Source organism: Cataglyphis hispanica, chromosome 2, assembly GCF_021464435.1.
Source record: "Cataglyphis hispanica isolate Lineage 1 chromosome 2, ULB_Chis1_1.0, whole genome shotgun sequence".
NCBI lineage: Eukaryota > Metazoa > Arthropoda > Insecta > Hymenoptera > Formicidae > Cataglyphis > Cataglyphis hispanica.
The window spans coordinates 12959116-12974831 of NC_065955.1; the positions used below are offsets into that span (position 1 = coordinate 12959116).

The window sequence follows — 15716 nt, forward strand, 5'->3', positions numbered from 1 at the left end:
TAGCTAACATTTAAACAATTAAATGAAAGGAATAATTTAATTTTTTATTTTGGTAAATAATATTGTTTAGTTATATCTATTTGTGGATTTGATTCCAATACAAGCTGCATAAAAACTAAAATAAATACTTTATATATTTGGCTATGTAGTTTTATATCACACAATATGCAAATTAAATTAATAAAAAAACTAAAAAGTAATTAGAAAAAAATCTCGCAAAGTTAAGCATTAATTTATACTTTATATAAAATTAGTTTAATCATATCTAAGTTTTTATTTTTTTAATATAATTTTTAAAACTTTTTTCAATTATTACTTCATTATATTTTGTATTATTGCATGTATATGTGTACGTTACATCAATAGCAAAAAGTAACGAAAAATTGATACACTATTGCAATACTACTTGCGCATGCGATATATACTTTTAATTCTATTAGTAACAAAATTTCGCAATTTACAAGGTAAAATAATTTAATGTGATTTTCATTTCACATTGCCAAGAATATTATTGCAAATTACGAAACAAAATCTGGAATTATTTTAACTTTTTAAATATTACATTGTATATGCGTACGCGTGCAAAAAATATAATGCATATATGTTCAGAACTAACTTTTTTCTTAATTTTTCTTAAATGAGGATTTATAGCAGAATGTTATTTTTCTCACAATCTTTTTCAGGAATATTTAACAGATTCCACAATATATACAAAAACAATCAAACATGCAAACATACATGCAAACGCATATTTTTTATAAATATTTATTTATAAACTTTTTATGATATATACTTATAAACTATACGCATTATGTATTCGATGTAATTTACATTCGCGCAAAATATGAATATATCATTAAAATGATGTCACAACTTTGTAGATATAGTAACTCGCTAATTACTAATATAATATGTTTATTAATCACAAAGTAGATTTATTAATTTTTAATAATATATATAAAATGTTATTCTCTATTACAATGCATATTATAAATAAATATTAGGATATTATTATCTGATTTTTGTAAAAAACGTTTCTTAAATATAAATTCTTTCTAAATTTTATTCAAAATATTTTTGATAATGTGTAACAAATATATAAAATGTATAAAAAATTTTAAAACATTTTAAAATTATTAATTTTTTAAATTTATCATCCTCTAAATACGATATAATATTGCACATGTGTTTTTTTTCAAAGATTAACTGTATTGAAAGTGATATTATAAATAAATAAGTGCAAAAATTCATGACAGTAATAAAATCCAATAAAAATTTATTTTATGACAATTTTTTTTTATTTAGCAGCATTGCCGATATATGTTGAGACAAGGGAGAGTTATATATGAGATTATCTTATAATATTTATACAGATAACAGATAATTCAGAGTTGTGCGCGCGCGAGAAAGATTAACCCCATAATATTTATATAATAGATAATATAAACAAGCTCTGTCTTCTACCATTTGCCAAGACTGCTGGCCGATATTAATGTGTCTAGAATTATCTGAATGATCATCTCTGCTTAGAAAGATAACATAAAACTTTCATACATATTATTAGTAGTATATGATCAAATTAACTAAATTTATGTACATGATAAAAAATGCAATATTTTTTTTTTTCAATAATTTGTCTCTAAGTGTTTTAATATAAAAGTTATATGCAGCGTTATTTCAAATAACAATAACAGAGGCGGATCTGATCTTATGGAGAAAGTTTAATCCCATAAAAGATTAAAAAATACTCATAATAAATAAAAATAGATGATAAAACATTTTTTCCAGTATCTTTTATAAAATACATTTTTAAAAAAACATAATTCATCTCGTGACTTCCTTTTTCTAGCCGCCTATATCAGTTATAAGAAATTGATCCAAACTTACATATTAACATAAAATAAATGTCATATGTAAAATCGCATGTTATATTGCGCTGCTCAGTCAATTCTTTATACGTTCATCAAAAAATAAACGTACACATCAAAATAGTTAGATCCTATATCTTATATTTTATAAATGCATTCATATATCTAGATTAACTCAACAAGATTCTTGTAATTGTAAATATTATGTATCAAATTGGAAATATTGCTTATAAAGTGGTCTATTTTTTTTTTTTTTAAATTTGCGTCTGACTACCCCACGCTCTCGAAATCGCGGATCTCGTGAGTTTTTTACCAATAGTCTGAACAACAAAACCGATTTTTTGCAATCGATCGTGATTTAAAATCTTCCTTCCGTCAAAAATGTATGCTGGTTTCATCATGCCTGCATAAATTTGTGTATAGTTCAGCTCCTAAGAATGGAACATTAAATAATAAAATAGCGTTTTAAATAATAATTTTTTATATGAATATTATATTGGCATAATACGAACGTGATCTTAAGAAAAAATTAGTGAAATAATCAATGGTAAATTTCGAATTATTCGAATTGGATTAATGATTAAGTTAATAATATATAAATATTCTTATCAGAGAAAGTAATTCTTACTTTATCAATTAATCAAAAGTTCTATTTCATAATTATAAATTACCAAAAGAGGATACTCACAATAAATTCGTCCCATTCGGTGCACAAAACTATCGCATGTGTATTTTTTGTAGCACTATAAGCATTCTTATAAATACTGATTCGATTTTTAATATCTTCGGGATTGCTCGTTATATTCGGATGAGTCAAGTCTTGAATGATTTGAGTTTCTTCGACCTACATATTAGAAAGGCGTAATGCATTCATTGACAATTACTCACTAATAAAATATTTTTTAATTTTTGTGCTACTTTGTGTAAAAATTGTTATTTAATTTAAGCGCTATAGTATTAAAAATATTATAAATTGTTTCTTTAAATAAAACATAATTTGTATGTAAAATTTTGTTTAATATGTAAGAATACTAATAAATAAATTAATGTCATTTTGGTAAAAATTTAGATCATAGGAAATATAATTAAATAATGTGCAGGAAATAATGTTTTTTTTTTAGAATTTTATATAAAGCGTAATATAAACAAAATATTATAATAAACATAGATAATGATGTCTTGTGATAGCTTGCAATTAAATTTAATCTGTTTCTGAAGCAAACTGAATATACATATATAACATTTGGAATATATTGTACGTGTAAAGGAAAAAGAAGCTAACCTTGGGATCGTAAATATGAAGAACGGCGCCTTCGTCCAGCAACGTCTTGGCGACGTGAATCGCTGGTGATTCACGCGTGTCTCCTGTATTTTTCTTGAAGGCGAAGCCTAGCATGGCAATCCTTTTATCCGTCACGGTATTGAAGAGAGATTCTATAACCTTCGCAGAAAACCTTGACTTCTGATACTCGTTCATATCAATCACCTGTTGCCAATATGCCGCCACTTCAGGCAAATTTAGACACTCGCAAATATACACCAGATTTAGAATGTCTTTTTGAAAGCAGGAACCGCCGAAACCGACCGATGCGTGAAGGAACTTGGAACCGATTCGTGAATCAAGTCCAACTGCTCGAGCAACTTCGGACACATCGGCACCCGTGGCTTCGCATACGGCCGACAATGAATTTATGCTGGATATTCGTTGTGCCAGAAAAGCGTTTGCAGCCTCAAATCAAAGAGGACCAAATATGTTTATCAAAATGTGATTTATCTATTATCACAATTTATTGTTTTATTTCTTAGAATCGTCCAAATCTAATTTTATTATTGTTGTAATAATTTAATAATTCGTAAAAATTTATTAATAAACTGTAATATAGAAATCAAGCGCTTGTAATTTAGTCATGAAAATAATAACTTAAAAAAATTATATGTGAGTAATATTGTAATAATATTAAATTATATTAATATTTTTAGAAAATATCTAACAAGTGTAGTGCATATGTATAACCGAACATATGTATATATATATATATATATATATATATATATATATATATATATACACACAACATTTTTAGTTTAAATTAAAACTCATAAATTTATGTTAAATTATTTTTTCTCCTCATATTACAAACTACGATATATTAAAATTATAATTAAATTAACTGAAATTAAAATTTTAAAATACATGTAAATATACATGTAAAATGCATGTTACCTCAATAAAATAATCAACAATTTAGTTTAAAATAACAATTTTTATGTACTGAATTTAAGCTACAATATTTATTGTTAATGGTGGATTTTTCATTACGCGTAGTGAGCGCGCATCAAAGGCTTCATTGCAAATCAAGTTGTATATCAAAGTACCATTTAAAGTTATTCTTAAATTTGTCTACATCTGCAGATAATGTGTTGCAATAAAATTTATTTATTAAAATAATTATTTAAAACTGATTACTTATAATAACATTTTGTATATGTGCTCCATTATGACTAAAACAATTAAAATAAAGTAAATCATTACTCACCAACTTCGATAGTTCGGAACTCCATGTATTAGTTGTTAGAATGTTTTCTCTTGGAATCCAATGTTCATAAACTTTGCAAAGTTCTTCAATGGCTACTTGTCCTTCTGGCGAGTCTTCTCCACCGATCAACACTCGATCCGCGTTTACCAAATCTTCTATAGCGGTTCCTTCGGCCAAAAATTCTGGATTCGAAAGAATCTGAAAAATAATTAGAATTTACGTTAAAATAATTAAAGAGATAGATAATCTCAGTGTGCAAAAAATAAATCAACGCGTAACGCGATAATAATAAAATTATAATTACTTCAGCAAAAAAAAGTTATAAACAATCACGCGGGATAAAGAGTGTTACCTTGAAAGATCGGAATTATAATCTAAACAAGTATAAAATCATGCAACTGGCGATTCAGCAATTTATCATGATAATGGACATAGCAAAGGCATAGAATTTAGTGAAAACTTTGCATGTCACATGTATAAAATATCAAATGTATCAATTTTGAAGAACTAATTTAATGGAGCATAATTTTTATGCAATATTATATTGCAATATTAAAGATAATTAATAAATATTGAAGATGATTATAGAATAAAATTGGTACGATAAATGTGAAACATATCAAATAGATTAACAATTAAGTTAAATTAAAGGTGCAATATTATAAAAGAGTGTTATCTGAAGAAAGTCACTTGTTTTCTGTTTAGTGTGCAAATTTAGTAGTATATTTTATATTTAGTTTACAAGTTGTACAACATTAAAAAATTTGCTAGATATAAAATATATATTTAATAACATTTAAATATAAGAATCAGCAAACAATATTAAATATATTTTAATTATTTATAACTTATTTTAATATGCATATATGTATTACTTCAACGATCAAAATAAAACAAAAAATAAAACAAAGAAAAAATTTTTTTGCTTATATTACGATTGCAGTAACAGGCGGCAGTTTTACCTGATAAGAAACGCCTGGTTTGTGATTGGCGCGCAAGATATTCATGATACTCTCGGCTGCTCGTACTGGCACAGTACTCTTCTCAACGACAATTTTGTCTCCCGTCGCGATTTCTGCGATCATTCTTGCAGCACTCTCCACGTATTTCAAGTCCGCCGCTCTTCCTTTACCGTTGCCAAAGGTTTTTGTTGGCGTGTTCACTGAGATGAATATGAGATCAGCCTCTTTAATAGCTGTGTCGATATCGGTGGAAAAGAACAAATTTTTTCCACGACATTTGTGCACAACTTCGTCCAAGCCTGGCTCATATATCGGCAACTTTTGCGAATTCCATTGCGCTATTCTCTCCTTACTTTTATCGACGACGGTTACTTGAATTTCCGGGCATTTCAATGCAATAACACTACATGTGGGTCCGCCTACATAGCCGGCTCCGATGCAGCAAATTTTTCGAATTCTTGTCATTTTGATCAGCTATAATATAATCTGACAAATCATTTCATTGTAATTGTGTTTAAAGAATCACATTTAATGAAATCACAATTATAAAAAGTATAAAATAAATTTTACGTTGCGACAAAGAAAAGAAATATTAAATTATCATATTTTGTGTCAATTCTTATATGTATAAAAAACCATATAATATTTTGTTTATAATTTTTCTTTAATTGAAAATAAGAAACAAAGAAAAACTAAATTACACAATTTTATACTTATTTTTTTCTTTATTATAATTATGATGACTGATTTATAATTAATAATCTGTAATTATTATCAAGTTTTAACAATGATGTATTATTTCCTGGATTTTTGATATAATATATTATCTCAAATTAGTAAGAGATAAACAGAATTATACGTATTAAAATTAAAATTTTATATCCTTTCACTCTCTCTCTCTCTCTCTCTCTCTCTCTCTCTCTCTCTCTCTATCTATCTATCTATCTATCTATCTCTCTCTTTCTCTCTTTTTCTCTTTCTCTTGTATACAAATTTATCATCTGATAAAACTAATTTAAAATAAATGATAACATAGAAAAGCAAAACCTTATATTATATCTATTATTAAATATACATTTATTTACTTATATCTAAAAAATTCGACTTCAATTATATTAAATAATTTTTTACAATAAAACAAGAAATGTTAAATTGGATTAAATGTAATGAAAATATACATAAAATTAAAATAAAATTCATAAAAAATTATTTCCGGCTAATGAACAATAACTCTAACAAAAAATTGTCGTCTATTCTCATCATAAAAAAATTATTTTACAAAAACTCTTATTGCTCAATTAAATGTGTGTATGAATTATGTCGCCAATATCGGGAAGCAGATTAAAATATATCTACCGGCTTTTGATAACGTACGTCAACGGAAATTCAAATATATATCATTGCCTTGTTCTCCATTATTATTTAATGACATCAAATAATTTTTTTTTACATACATATTTTACATATTTATCAAAAGTATTATAAATAATTTGTTATAATATGCCAACATTATCACATTTTGAATTATTAATATTGAAAGTTACACATATATATTCTAAATGCATATCAAAAGAAATAAACTAATAATAACAAGTAAAATAGAGATGTTCTCTTTTATTCATGAAATCTTTCGGAGTACAATTACGGAGTACTTCGATTCTTCTGAGATGATTCAGAGAGAATCTACACATAATTTGTTTCCTTACTTGCTTGATTAAAAGAGAGAATTCTTCGATGACCAGATGAGAAGATGTGACATGAAAGCGAGCGCAAAGATTGTGAGCTATAGTTTATCACGAACAGAACGGAGCACGTAGTTTCCACAAGGAAAAAACAATTTCATTTATAACAGGATACTGCGATGCGGCGATGTCAATTCGTATCGCACATACTTTTTACATTCTGGACTCTTTAAACACTGTACATCCGTCATTTTGAGACACTGGTTGAGGTAATAAACGTCGAAACTACTAGCTACATCGAGGTCGCACCGTTGCCACGTCAGGACATCGTAAGCGCGTGCGTAAACGATTGGCAACATTGGCGACTAGGTTGCGATTTAATGAAAATACGTCATAATGAATGAACATATACGTACATAACATATACATATAAATAATTTTTTAATACTGTCCTATATAAATAATTTTTTAATACTGTCCCAATGCAAAGAGCACATATATGTATATTATATACCATTATATTATTTTATGACAACTTCTAAAGTCATTCATGATATTCACCAAAGTTTATAAAAGATTAAGTTATTTATTATTAAATAACATTTTTATATAAAGAATTATAATTTATTTTATGTATATATACAAATATAATTTTTGTAATATTTTTCCCACAATTTTTTTTCTAAATATATATAAATTTTCAAAGTAATTATGTTAATTGTATTAATTGTATTAACTGTATCAATGTAAGTAAAATAATAAAGAAACATTTAAAATGTATAATTCATGTAATAACATAGATAAACATCAATAATATACAAAAGACAGTTTTTATAAGAAGATATTTTGACATATATATATATATATATATATATATATATATATATATATATATATATTGTATATATAATACATTTATTATAGAATCGGAAAAATTTTTATTTTAGAACTTCTTTTTTAGAATTTCTATTTTAACTTTCTATTTTAATTTTCTCTTCATTGTGCAAAACATGGTAGTAATAGAAGAGAAAAATGAATCAATTCTTGCGCAAAGGCCGATCCATGTTTGAATACAAATAAATCTGAATTGGTCTTCGCAAGAGAAAACTGACCAGCACAAACAATTAAAAAAGAACGATTACTTGTCGCAGTAACAACTTTTCAGTTAATTATAGTTATTAATTTTTTCGCTTTAATTTTGTTATAATAAATAGTGTTTTCTTTATTTATTTATTGCATTTTCAATGTTTTGAAGTCTTTTACACTATTAGTAATTGAAAATTGATAAAATCATATACAAAATTTTAATTTAATTAATTGAAATAAAATACTGATCAAGAATATATCGATGAGGGCATATATGTACAACAAAATTATGATAACTTTTCAACGGTATAATGCAGGATGTTAAAATCTATCATCTGTGATCAAGCGAGACGTATGTAAATAATACATAATCAATATATAAAATTGTCAAATATATGGATCGTATATAAAGGCAAATTAAGGTAAGTACGGTTGAGTGTAACATACAATTTCAGTTATTATTGATATAATCTCACATTATTTTTGAATTTTATATATATTTTTTACAAAGCGAACATTGCACCAACTTGTATATATATATATATACACATCAGAGACTAATCAGAGAATAATTATTTTAGACTCGCTAAATTTAACTTAAAGTGTCATTGCTATATCCTCATTATAGTTTAAATAAGTAGTGGTCTCGATTTATGTTTATCCCATGAACATAACAAGATAGGAAACTTGATTGGCTAACATATATATATATATATTACTTTGGTGAATAATGCGCGCACTGGAAAGTTCAATATATATAGCATGTATTTATAGCAAGTTTGATTGAATGTACATTAATTTTTCTAGCTGCATCTAAAGTCATACTATAAGAATCGTGATGGATGAAATATATTTAATTTAACTTCTTTTTTAATCGGAAAACTGATAAATTATAAAATATTATAGTTTGATGCTTTATTCATTCTACTGACAGATACGCAAAATAAGGCATAATGCACGAATACCTAGATTCGACTCAAGCTTCAAATGGAGAGGATATGACGTTAATACAATTTCAAGCAACCTGTGATCAGCTGATTCTTTTACATATTTTAGCTGACTCGGCTCGGTCTCAGAAATCAGTCGTGGGGGTGGAGGGGAAATGGCTCTTCGAACAACGGGATCCCCGCCGTTATTGGACGATACGAATTGTTTGCATCGTTCATTTGATAATGGATGCTTGACATTCGAGTACTTGTCGCAACAGTGCGAAAAATCCTTCACGAACTTGTTTTTGTAGTCGGTTTTCATCGCTTTTCGACATCAAGTAGTCAACAGAATGACGGCACGTAATTCTTCCTCGTCGTGCCAACAATGATCACCTTCAGCGTACTATTGTTCGTTTTCCGAGAATAAATCGAGTCCTACATCCAGTCAAGAATCGTGGATCATGGATAGCGTGACAGTGAGTAGACTTTAACCTCGTGGACCTTTCATGTATATTTCTGCATCTCGCGCGAGCAATCATTGCGCTCTTTCTTAAATAGCCTTGCAAACAATCAGTATCATCTGTCAGTACATGCTTTGATTTTGATGTTATTTTGTCGAAAATCGAATCAAAATTGTCAATGTGAAAAAATATACATGCGATAATTGTATGGAAATTATTCTATTGTATTGACAATAAATAGATCTGTTTTTATTTTAATTATACTTTATACTATATGATTTATATGTTTGCTTTTTTTTCTCTAAAGTCTAGATATATATTTTATTTCAAACACAGAGAATATATATAAAATATATAGGATATAAAAAATGTATAATTGTAGGAATAATATTTTTTAGCTTTGTGTTTTTAAGAACAGTTGTTTTTTTAGAACAAATTCATTTGTTTGCTATCTTTTATAACTTTTTAATATTTAAATTTTACTATTTTTGGTAAGTTAAAATCTTAAGATAAAATTCTATCAAGGAATTTTATTTGAAATTTATTAAATAATACAATTTTTTGTATTTGAAATAAACTTATTATTAAAATTAATAAATACAATTCTTTGCTTGATTTTAACAGATTTCTTAGTTTAAGATTTTATTTTTCAATTTATATTTAGTATTCAAAATTGAAAATATTTTAATATAAAAATTGTATTTAATTAATATAAAATTATATTTAATTATATAAAACTATGTTTAATAAAATTGTTAATTGCAGATTGATTTTAAATCAGAATATATAATTATTTATATATATTTATAGATACCGTATTTCTCATAGATAAAATAGATCTCTCTTTGTCTTTTATGACATTTTATATGGATATATATTTGAAATATTATAAATTTTATATTTTCAGGGAATAATATATGCAATATGTCGAGGATTCGTGGACAGTTGGAGGGGTGCTGTTGTACTTTTTTATATGGATAAACAAATCAATGAGAAATTACTCATGAATTCTTCTACTAGAGCTGAACTCAAACAAAGAGACTTGGCTATGCAAAATACTGTTAGGCATAATAATCAACAACGGTATCTTTATTTTTATTCCACATTTGCAAAGAGTAGATATGGCAATTTTTGTATAGTAGAATTTATTTGTCTGCATATGATTGTAGAAGATCTATGGTAATGAAGAGAACCCTTCAATGCTGTGCATTAAATGGTGGTGTGTTTTGGGCTAGTACAGCAATATTTGAATATGGACTTTTACCATTTGTCAAATATTCACTAACTGTTTTATTTGGTCATTCTCCTAGTATGGCCCTTATTGTATGGTCATGGATTCAGCCATTTTTATCTTTGATATTTGGCACAATTTGGGTGTTACCATTGTTTTTGCTCAGTAAAATAGTTAACAGCTTATGGTTTCAGGTATAATTTGTAAAATATAAATTATTTCATTGTTTATCAAAATATATATTATATTAAACACTATGAAACATAATATAAATATAGTGTATTTATAAACTATGTAGGACATAGCAGATAGCGCTTACAGATACAGACAAGGGAGACCATTGCTTCTATCAAGCGTGAGCAGACTTATAGCTGATACACTTTTCAGTGTATTGGTTCAAGCATTGTTCTTGGGACAAGGAATGTTGGTGTCCAAAGTTCCGTTACCATTATTAGGGGATATACTTGCCCTTGTTCATATGTGCCTTTTATATGCTCTCTATGCCTTTGAATATAAATGGTTCAATATGGGTTGGGAATTGCATAAACGATTGACTTTTATTGAAGGCAACTGGCCATACTTTTTAGGCTTTGGTATGCCATTAGCGGTACTTACCCAACTGCCCAGCTCATATGTTACAAGGTACGGAAATAATTGCTATGTTTGAAAAGATATGTCCAAAATGTCTATTAAGACTTGAAGAATGTTTTTCTTTTTTTTGTTTTTTTTGTGTCTGAAATCTTGACAAATTTCAAACACATTACAACTTATATCAGAATCTCTTAATAAGTTTTCCTTTACTTTATTCATTGTAAATAGATCTTACATTTGTAATTAGTTTATTGAAAGAAACTGCAATAATTCTCCAAAATCTTTGTATATAAATATTTTATTTTCAGTGGCTGTGTTTTTTCTATTTTATTTCCACTATTTATTATAAGTGGAAATGAAGCGGAACCTATAATTGGAACATGGTATGTTATCAGATTATAAAATATATATATTTTTTGCATGTAATATTTTACTCATTTTGAAAAATTAACATAATGTAAATTAACATAATGTTCCAGTGATTGCCAGCTAAAATTATTTTCGCCAGTAATCGCAATTGCAAATACGTTATTTAACAAAACCATTGGGCGAGCCAATAGGCGGTGACAATGAAAAAAGGAAGACGAGAAAATGCCTAATTTATGCCATTTGTATGTTAAGATGCACATATATATTTACCAATTTGTTACAAAAATTTTAAAAATAATTATATATAAATTTATATTAAAAAAATATTTGTATCTATTACTTACTATTGCAGAAGAATTGTATATATTACTTAATATTGCAGGAGATAATATTACTTTTGTTCTTTAGATCGCTCTTATAAATTTGTCAGAAAACAATGCAAAAAAAATATTAATTTTTTTATTGAACAAATTTAAGCTAAATAGATTTTATATTCTTTTTCATCAATATTTGAAAAAAATATTCAATCATATTTTATTTGGAATACAGGGCCAATCAGTACAAATATTTATTTACGCATATTTAATAACGCACATATTCATTTACATATGTGATTTCTTGTATTTAATGATATTACTGACATATACATGATATATATACAAACCTGAAGTTATATATTTCTCAATTTTTATGAGAATTTATAGTTTGAGCTTTTTATGCAATAGCTAGTCATTTTTCAATATAGATTTATGATCTCTGATCAACAATGCGCTATAAGTGTATTATAAACATGCTATAAAAATAATACGCTGTGACATAATTTATATATACATATAATTTAGAATGAAAAAATTTTGACATGGTTGAAATATTATTTTAAATATTAAAATAATTCTAAATAATATAGTGTTTTGTGCGTTATACATGACTATTTTAAATTTTTTCTTACGAGTGTTGTATTAAAAAGAAAAAGGTTAGTTAATTCAGAAACATTTTAGATTAAAATGTCGATTGTCCATACAATGACATGCTATGATCTTGTCAAATTTGCGAATAAGCTATATGCTTGTAAAGAGTGATGAGTAGCTAATTGCTTTATTTATATTTGCTATGCATTGTTATGTACCCATATTATAACAACCAAACAAGTGAAAGATGAAGCATGCAATAATATTTTTATTCTACACATATATCATAGAATAAGATTAAAAGAAAACTTCGTAATAAAAATATTTGATTCTAACTTCATGATGCGGACTATCGATTGTATATACACAAGCATCAATAGAATTATTTTAATCAATTTAATTTGTTGAGTCTAATTAATGTATTGTGCCATACATATCATTTATTTGTAGGATAATTCGTCCGAAAAATGGGTTCATAAATATTAAGATAAAAATATAATATGATAAACACTGCTAATAATGTGTAATACATTATATTCCAATTTGTATATGTGGTTAGGGAAGTGCTCTAATTATTATATATATTATATTTGTCATAAAAATTGATCATTTTATATATCATTATAGCTCAAATAAATATTATAAAATTATTGAAAAATTTTCTATTTGTATTAGCAATTTCTCAAATGTAATCTAATTATATATCCCAAGACATAAAACCTGTTAAGACATATCACTGGAAGTAAAAACTTGAAAGTAAAAATTAAATAAGCTATAATATAGCAATCGTTTTTTTTTTTTGTTTAAATATATTTTATAGATATGTGAAAAATTTTATTTATTAATTTTGAAGTAAATTTAATTATATGTATGTGTTAGATCTATAATATTAGTAATCATGCAAGGAGATCTTGAAGTGCTAGTAGATCATGATCAGAAGGTTCTTCCTTTACTCTATAAGAATTTAAAGCATAATGCCTGTGTAAAGCCGCGAAACCAAGTCCTGGATCAGTTTCCATTTCTGTTACTGGACTTGTAGCTCGTTCAATGATGTGATTTTTGCTTACCTACAATATATAATTTTTATATAATGTAATGAATATTTGATAACATTTTAAATTTAGAGATTTAAAATATATGATATCCTAAATCTATCATAATGTTTCCCAGATTCATTTAAAGTGAATATTTCTTAATAAAATTTGATGGAAATATTCTGATTGTAATTTTAAACTATTGGGGCTGTGAGAAACGATGTATTGAGTAAATATATTTTTTCTTCTAATTTAGATTATTTAGATTATTTTCTTCTTGTTCATGATTAAGTTTAAATATAATACATAGGCTTAAAATACTATATATACATACTTCAAAACGTTGTTGTTTGTACATGGCTAATTTGCGAGTTCCAGGAGAACTTTGTATTAAATTCTGTATGGTAGGATGAGAAATCCCAAAGAAATCTGCACCCTTTGGTGCTATTGAACAAAGCACTGGAGAAATTGCTGCCAAAAGTTTTGAATGGCACTCATCAGGGCTACTTCCGACTAATGGTTGATCCAAGTCATTGTCAGATACTATTTCGAATCTATAATTATATGCATTTATATCTGTATTTTCCTAATAATAATTTTTCGAGTAATTATTTTTTCATACTACTTTCTTATTCTTATACCTAGGTTTTGGTCCACCATCTAATATTTTACAGGTATATAAGCTCTTTGTCCTTGGATCTCTTAAGTTGGCGTATACTCTTGTACTACAATAGCCTACTGGAAATATAAGCTCTTCTGTGTGATATGCTACTCTGTCTGATACCACTTCACCAAGAGAATATATTGTGAGATCTCCTAAGGCTATGGGAAATATTGGCCTTCCATGTACATCTAATGGAATTAATTGCACTACTCTTCTGGCAGTTTTGTTATATCTTTTAGTCTTATTTTTTGATTCTGGAAAAAAAAATGCAAATTGTATTAAATAATGCTAATGTATTATAAATATTTCTTATGCAGATCTTATGTAGATCTTATTATGTAGATTAATAGACTCTTAAAATATATTGAACTATTTTTCCAAAGATTTTTATACAATTAATGAACAATGTGTTAATAAAGAAATACCTGATCCATCTGTAGGAGCCTTCTTTTTTACTGTTTTTTTTGGAGTAGCACATTCTGGGTTAAATGATGGTGAATTTATATTATTTGACTGTGAACGTGCTATCATAGAGTTTGATTCCATTTCTCCCTGATGTTGACACAATTTGCGTAGAAGAAACAATCTCTCTTCTTTAACGACCATGAGATTTTCTTGCATATGTGCAACTTGATCGCATAGAGCTGCGTTTTCCTGCAGTAAAATTTAAATTATGTCTGTTGGTAGATTTATATAAATTAAGTGTTATATTGTAAGCAAAATTTCAGGTAAAAATATAAATATTATACATATGTATATATATATTAAGACTTACAAAGACCGTATTTTTTACAATCCTCTTGAGTTTTCGATACTTTTTCTTATATTTCAAATTTAATTGTAGTTCATTATTTTTATGATAATCATTGTAATAGCTGTCATACGTTTGAGCCATGTTATAAAGTTATTAACAGACAGAACCCTGAGAGCGGCCATCCCGGCGTTTTTCGTACGATAGCTCTCAGTCCTGTACAGCAGCGCCTCTACGTCCATTTTACGGCGGCTTGAAACTACAAGGTCACGTCCATTTTCAGGCAGGATAAAACAGCCAATTGGTTCACTTCCGTGCTACGTCCATTTTTCAATTTTGGTTCATGTCTGCGCTACATTCACTTTTCGATATTGTCGATAGTGGTAGCAATCGTTTGAACTATTAATTATTAACAAATATGAACTTCCAGCGCTAACTTATTTCCGGTTCGCTCTCAGGCTTCTCTCTGCTAGAAAGAATAAACTTCTTCGATATAGAAGCACATACTGTATATACATATATACACAAGAAGACGTACATATATACAATATGTGACTATAATAGGCTTATATATATGTACTTAAGCATGAATCAATCGATATGACCATTTCGGGGACGATTCCATTTTCTTTCTGCCTCGCGA

At 26.9% G+C, this 15716-nt stretch overlaps 3 protein-coding genes across 4 annotated transcripts; 1 reads left to right on the plus strand and 2 right to left on the minus strand.

Annotated features, from left to right (window-relative positions):
* Positions 1 to 1246: 1246 nt before the first annotated feature.
* Positions 1247 to 7362, minus strand: LOC126858915 (UDP-glucose 6-dehydrogenase). 2 transcript variants are annotated; one of them, XM_050609650.1, is made up of 6 exons: positions 7074 to 7362; positions 5368 to 5841; positions 4406 to 4603; positions 3151 to 3597; positions 2557 to 2712; positions 1247 to 2299 (listed from the first exon to the last, which is right to left on the minus strand). In XM_050609650.1, the coding sequence occupies exons 2-6, from the start codon at positions 5830 to 5832 to the stop codon at positions 2123 to 2125; spliced, it is 1443 nt and encodes a 480-aa protein (XP_050465607.1). In that variant the 5' UTR covers positions 5833 to 5841; positions 7074 to 7362; the 3' UTR covers positions 1247 to 2122. The 2 variants fall into 2 exon arrangements, with proteins under 2 accessions (XP_050465607.1, XP_050465606.1); XM_050609649.1 differs by having other exon boundaries at positions 5368 to 5853.
* Positions 7363 to 9057: 1695 nt separating this feature from the next.
* Positions 9058 to 12042, plus strand: LOC126858926 (etoposide-induced protein 2.4 homolog). The gene is made up of 6 exons (XM_050609661.1): positions 9058 to 9540; positions 10433 to 10608; positions 10695 to 10950; positions 11055 to 11398; positions 11656 to 11730; positions 11827 to 12042. The coding sequence occupies exons 1-6, from the start codon at positions 9526 to 9528 to the stop codon at positions 11912 to 11914; spliced, it is 954 nt and encodes a 317-aa protein (XP_050465618.1). The 5' UTR covers positions 9058 to 9525; the 3' UTR covers positions 11915 to 12042.
* A 1373-nt stretch (positions 12043 to 13415) lies between these two features.
* On the minus strand, positions 13416 to 15501 carry LOC126858921 (transforming growth factor beta regulator 1). Its single transcript, XM_050609659.1, has 5 exons — positions 15098 to 15501; positions 14748 to 14976; positions 14300 to 14576; positions 13993 to 14212; positions 13416 to 13691 (listed from the first exon to the last, which is right to left on the minus strand). The coding sequence occupies exons 1-5, from the start codon at positions 15215 to 15217 to the stop codon at positions 13521 to 13523; spliced, it is 1017 nt and encodes a 338-aa protein (XP_050465616.1). The 5' UTR covers positions 15218 to 15501; the 3' UTR covers positions 13416 to 13520.
* Between the last annotated feature and the right edge of the window lie 215 nt (positions 15502 to 15716).

Excerpts from the sequence above, each read along its gene's own strand:
- LOC126858915 (XM_050609650.1), bottom strand. The coding sequence starts at position 5,832 with ATGACAAGAATTCGAAAAATTTGCTGCATCGGAGCCGGCTATGTAGGC. Across the intron at positions 4,604-5,367 it reads AACCAGGCGTTTCTTATCAG|ATTCTTTCGAATCCAGAATT; the intron begins GTAAAACTGCCG and ends ATTATTTTTCAG. Across the intron at positions 3,598-4,405 it reads GTTCCGAACTATCGAAGTTG|GCTGCAAACGCTTTTCTGGC; the intron begins GTGAGTAATGAT and ends CTTTGATTTGAG.
- LOC126858926 (XM_050609661.1), top strand. Across the intron at positions 10,951-11,054 it reads TTAACAGCTTATGGTTTCAG|GACATAGCAGATAGCGCTTA; the intron begins GTATAATTTGTA and ends TAAACTATGTAG. Across the intron at positions 11,731-11,826 it reads GAACCTATAATTGGAACATG|TGATTGCCAGCTAAAATTAT; the intron begins GTATGTTATCAG and ends ATAATGTTCCAG.
- LOC126858921 (XM_050609659.1), bottom strand. The coding sequence starts at position 15,217 with ATGGCTCAAACGTATGACAGCTATTACAATGATTATCATAAAAATAAT. Across the intron at positions 14,577-14,747 it reads GGCTCCTACAGATGGATCAG|AATCAAAAAATAAGACTAAA; the intron begins GTATTTCTTTAT and ends TTTTTTTTCCAG. Across the intron at positions 13,692-13,992 it reads ACAAACAACAACGTTTTGAA|GTAAGCAAAAATCACATCAT; the intron begins GTATGTATATAT and ends TATATATTGTAG.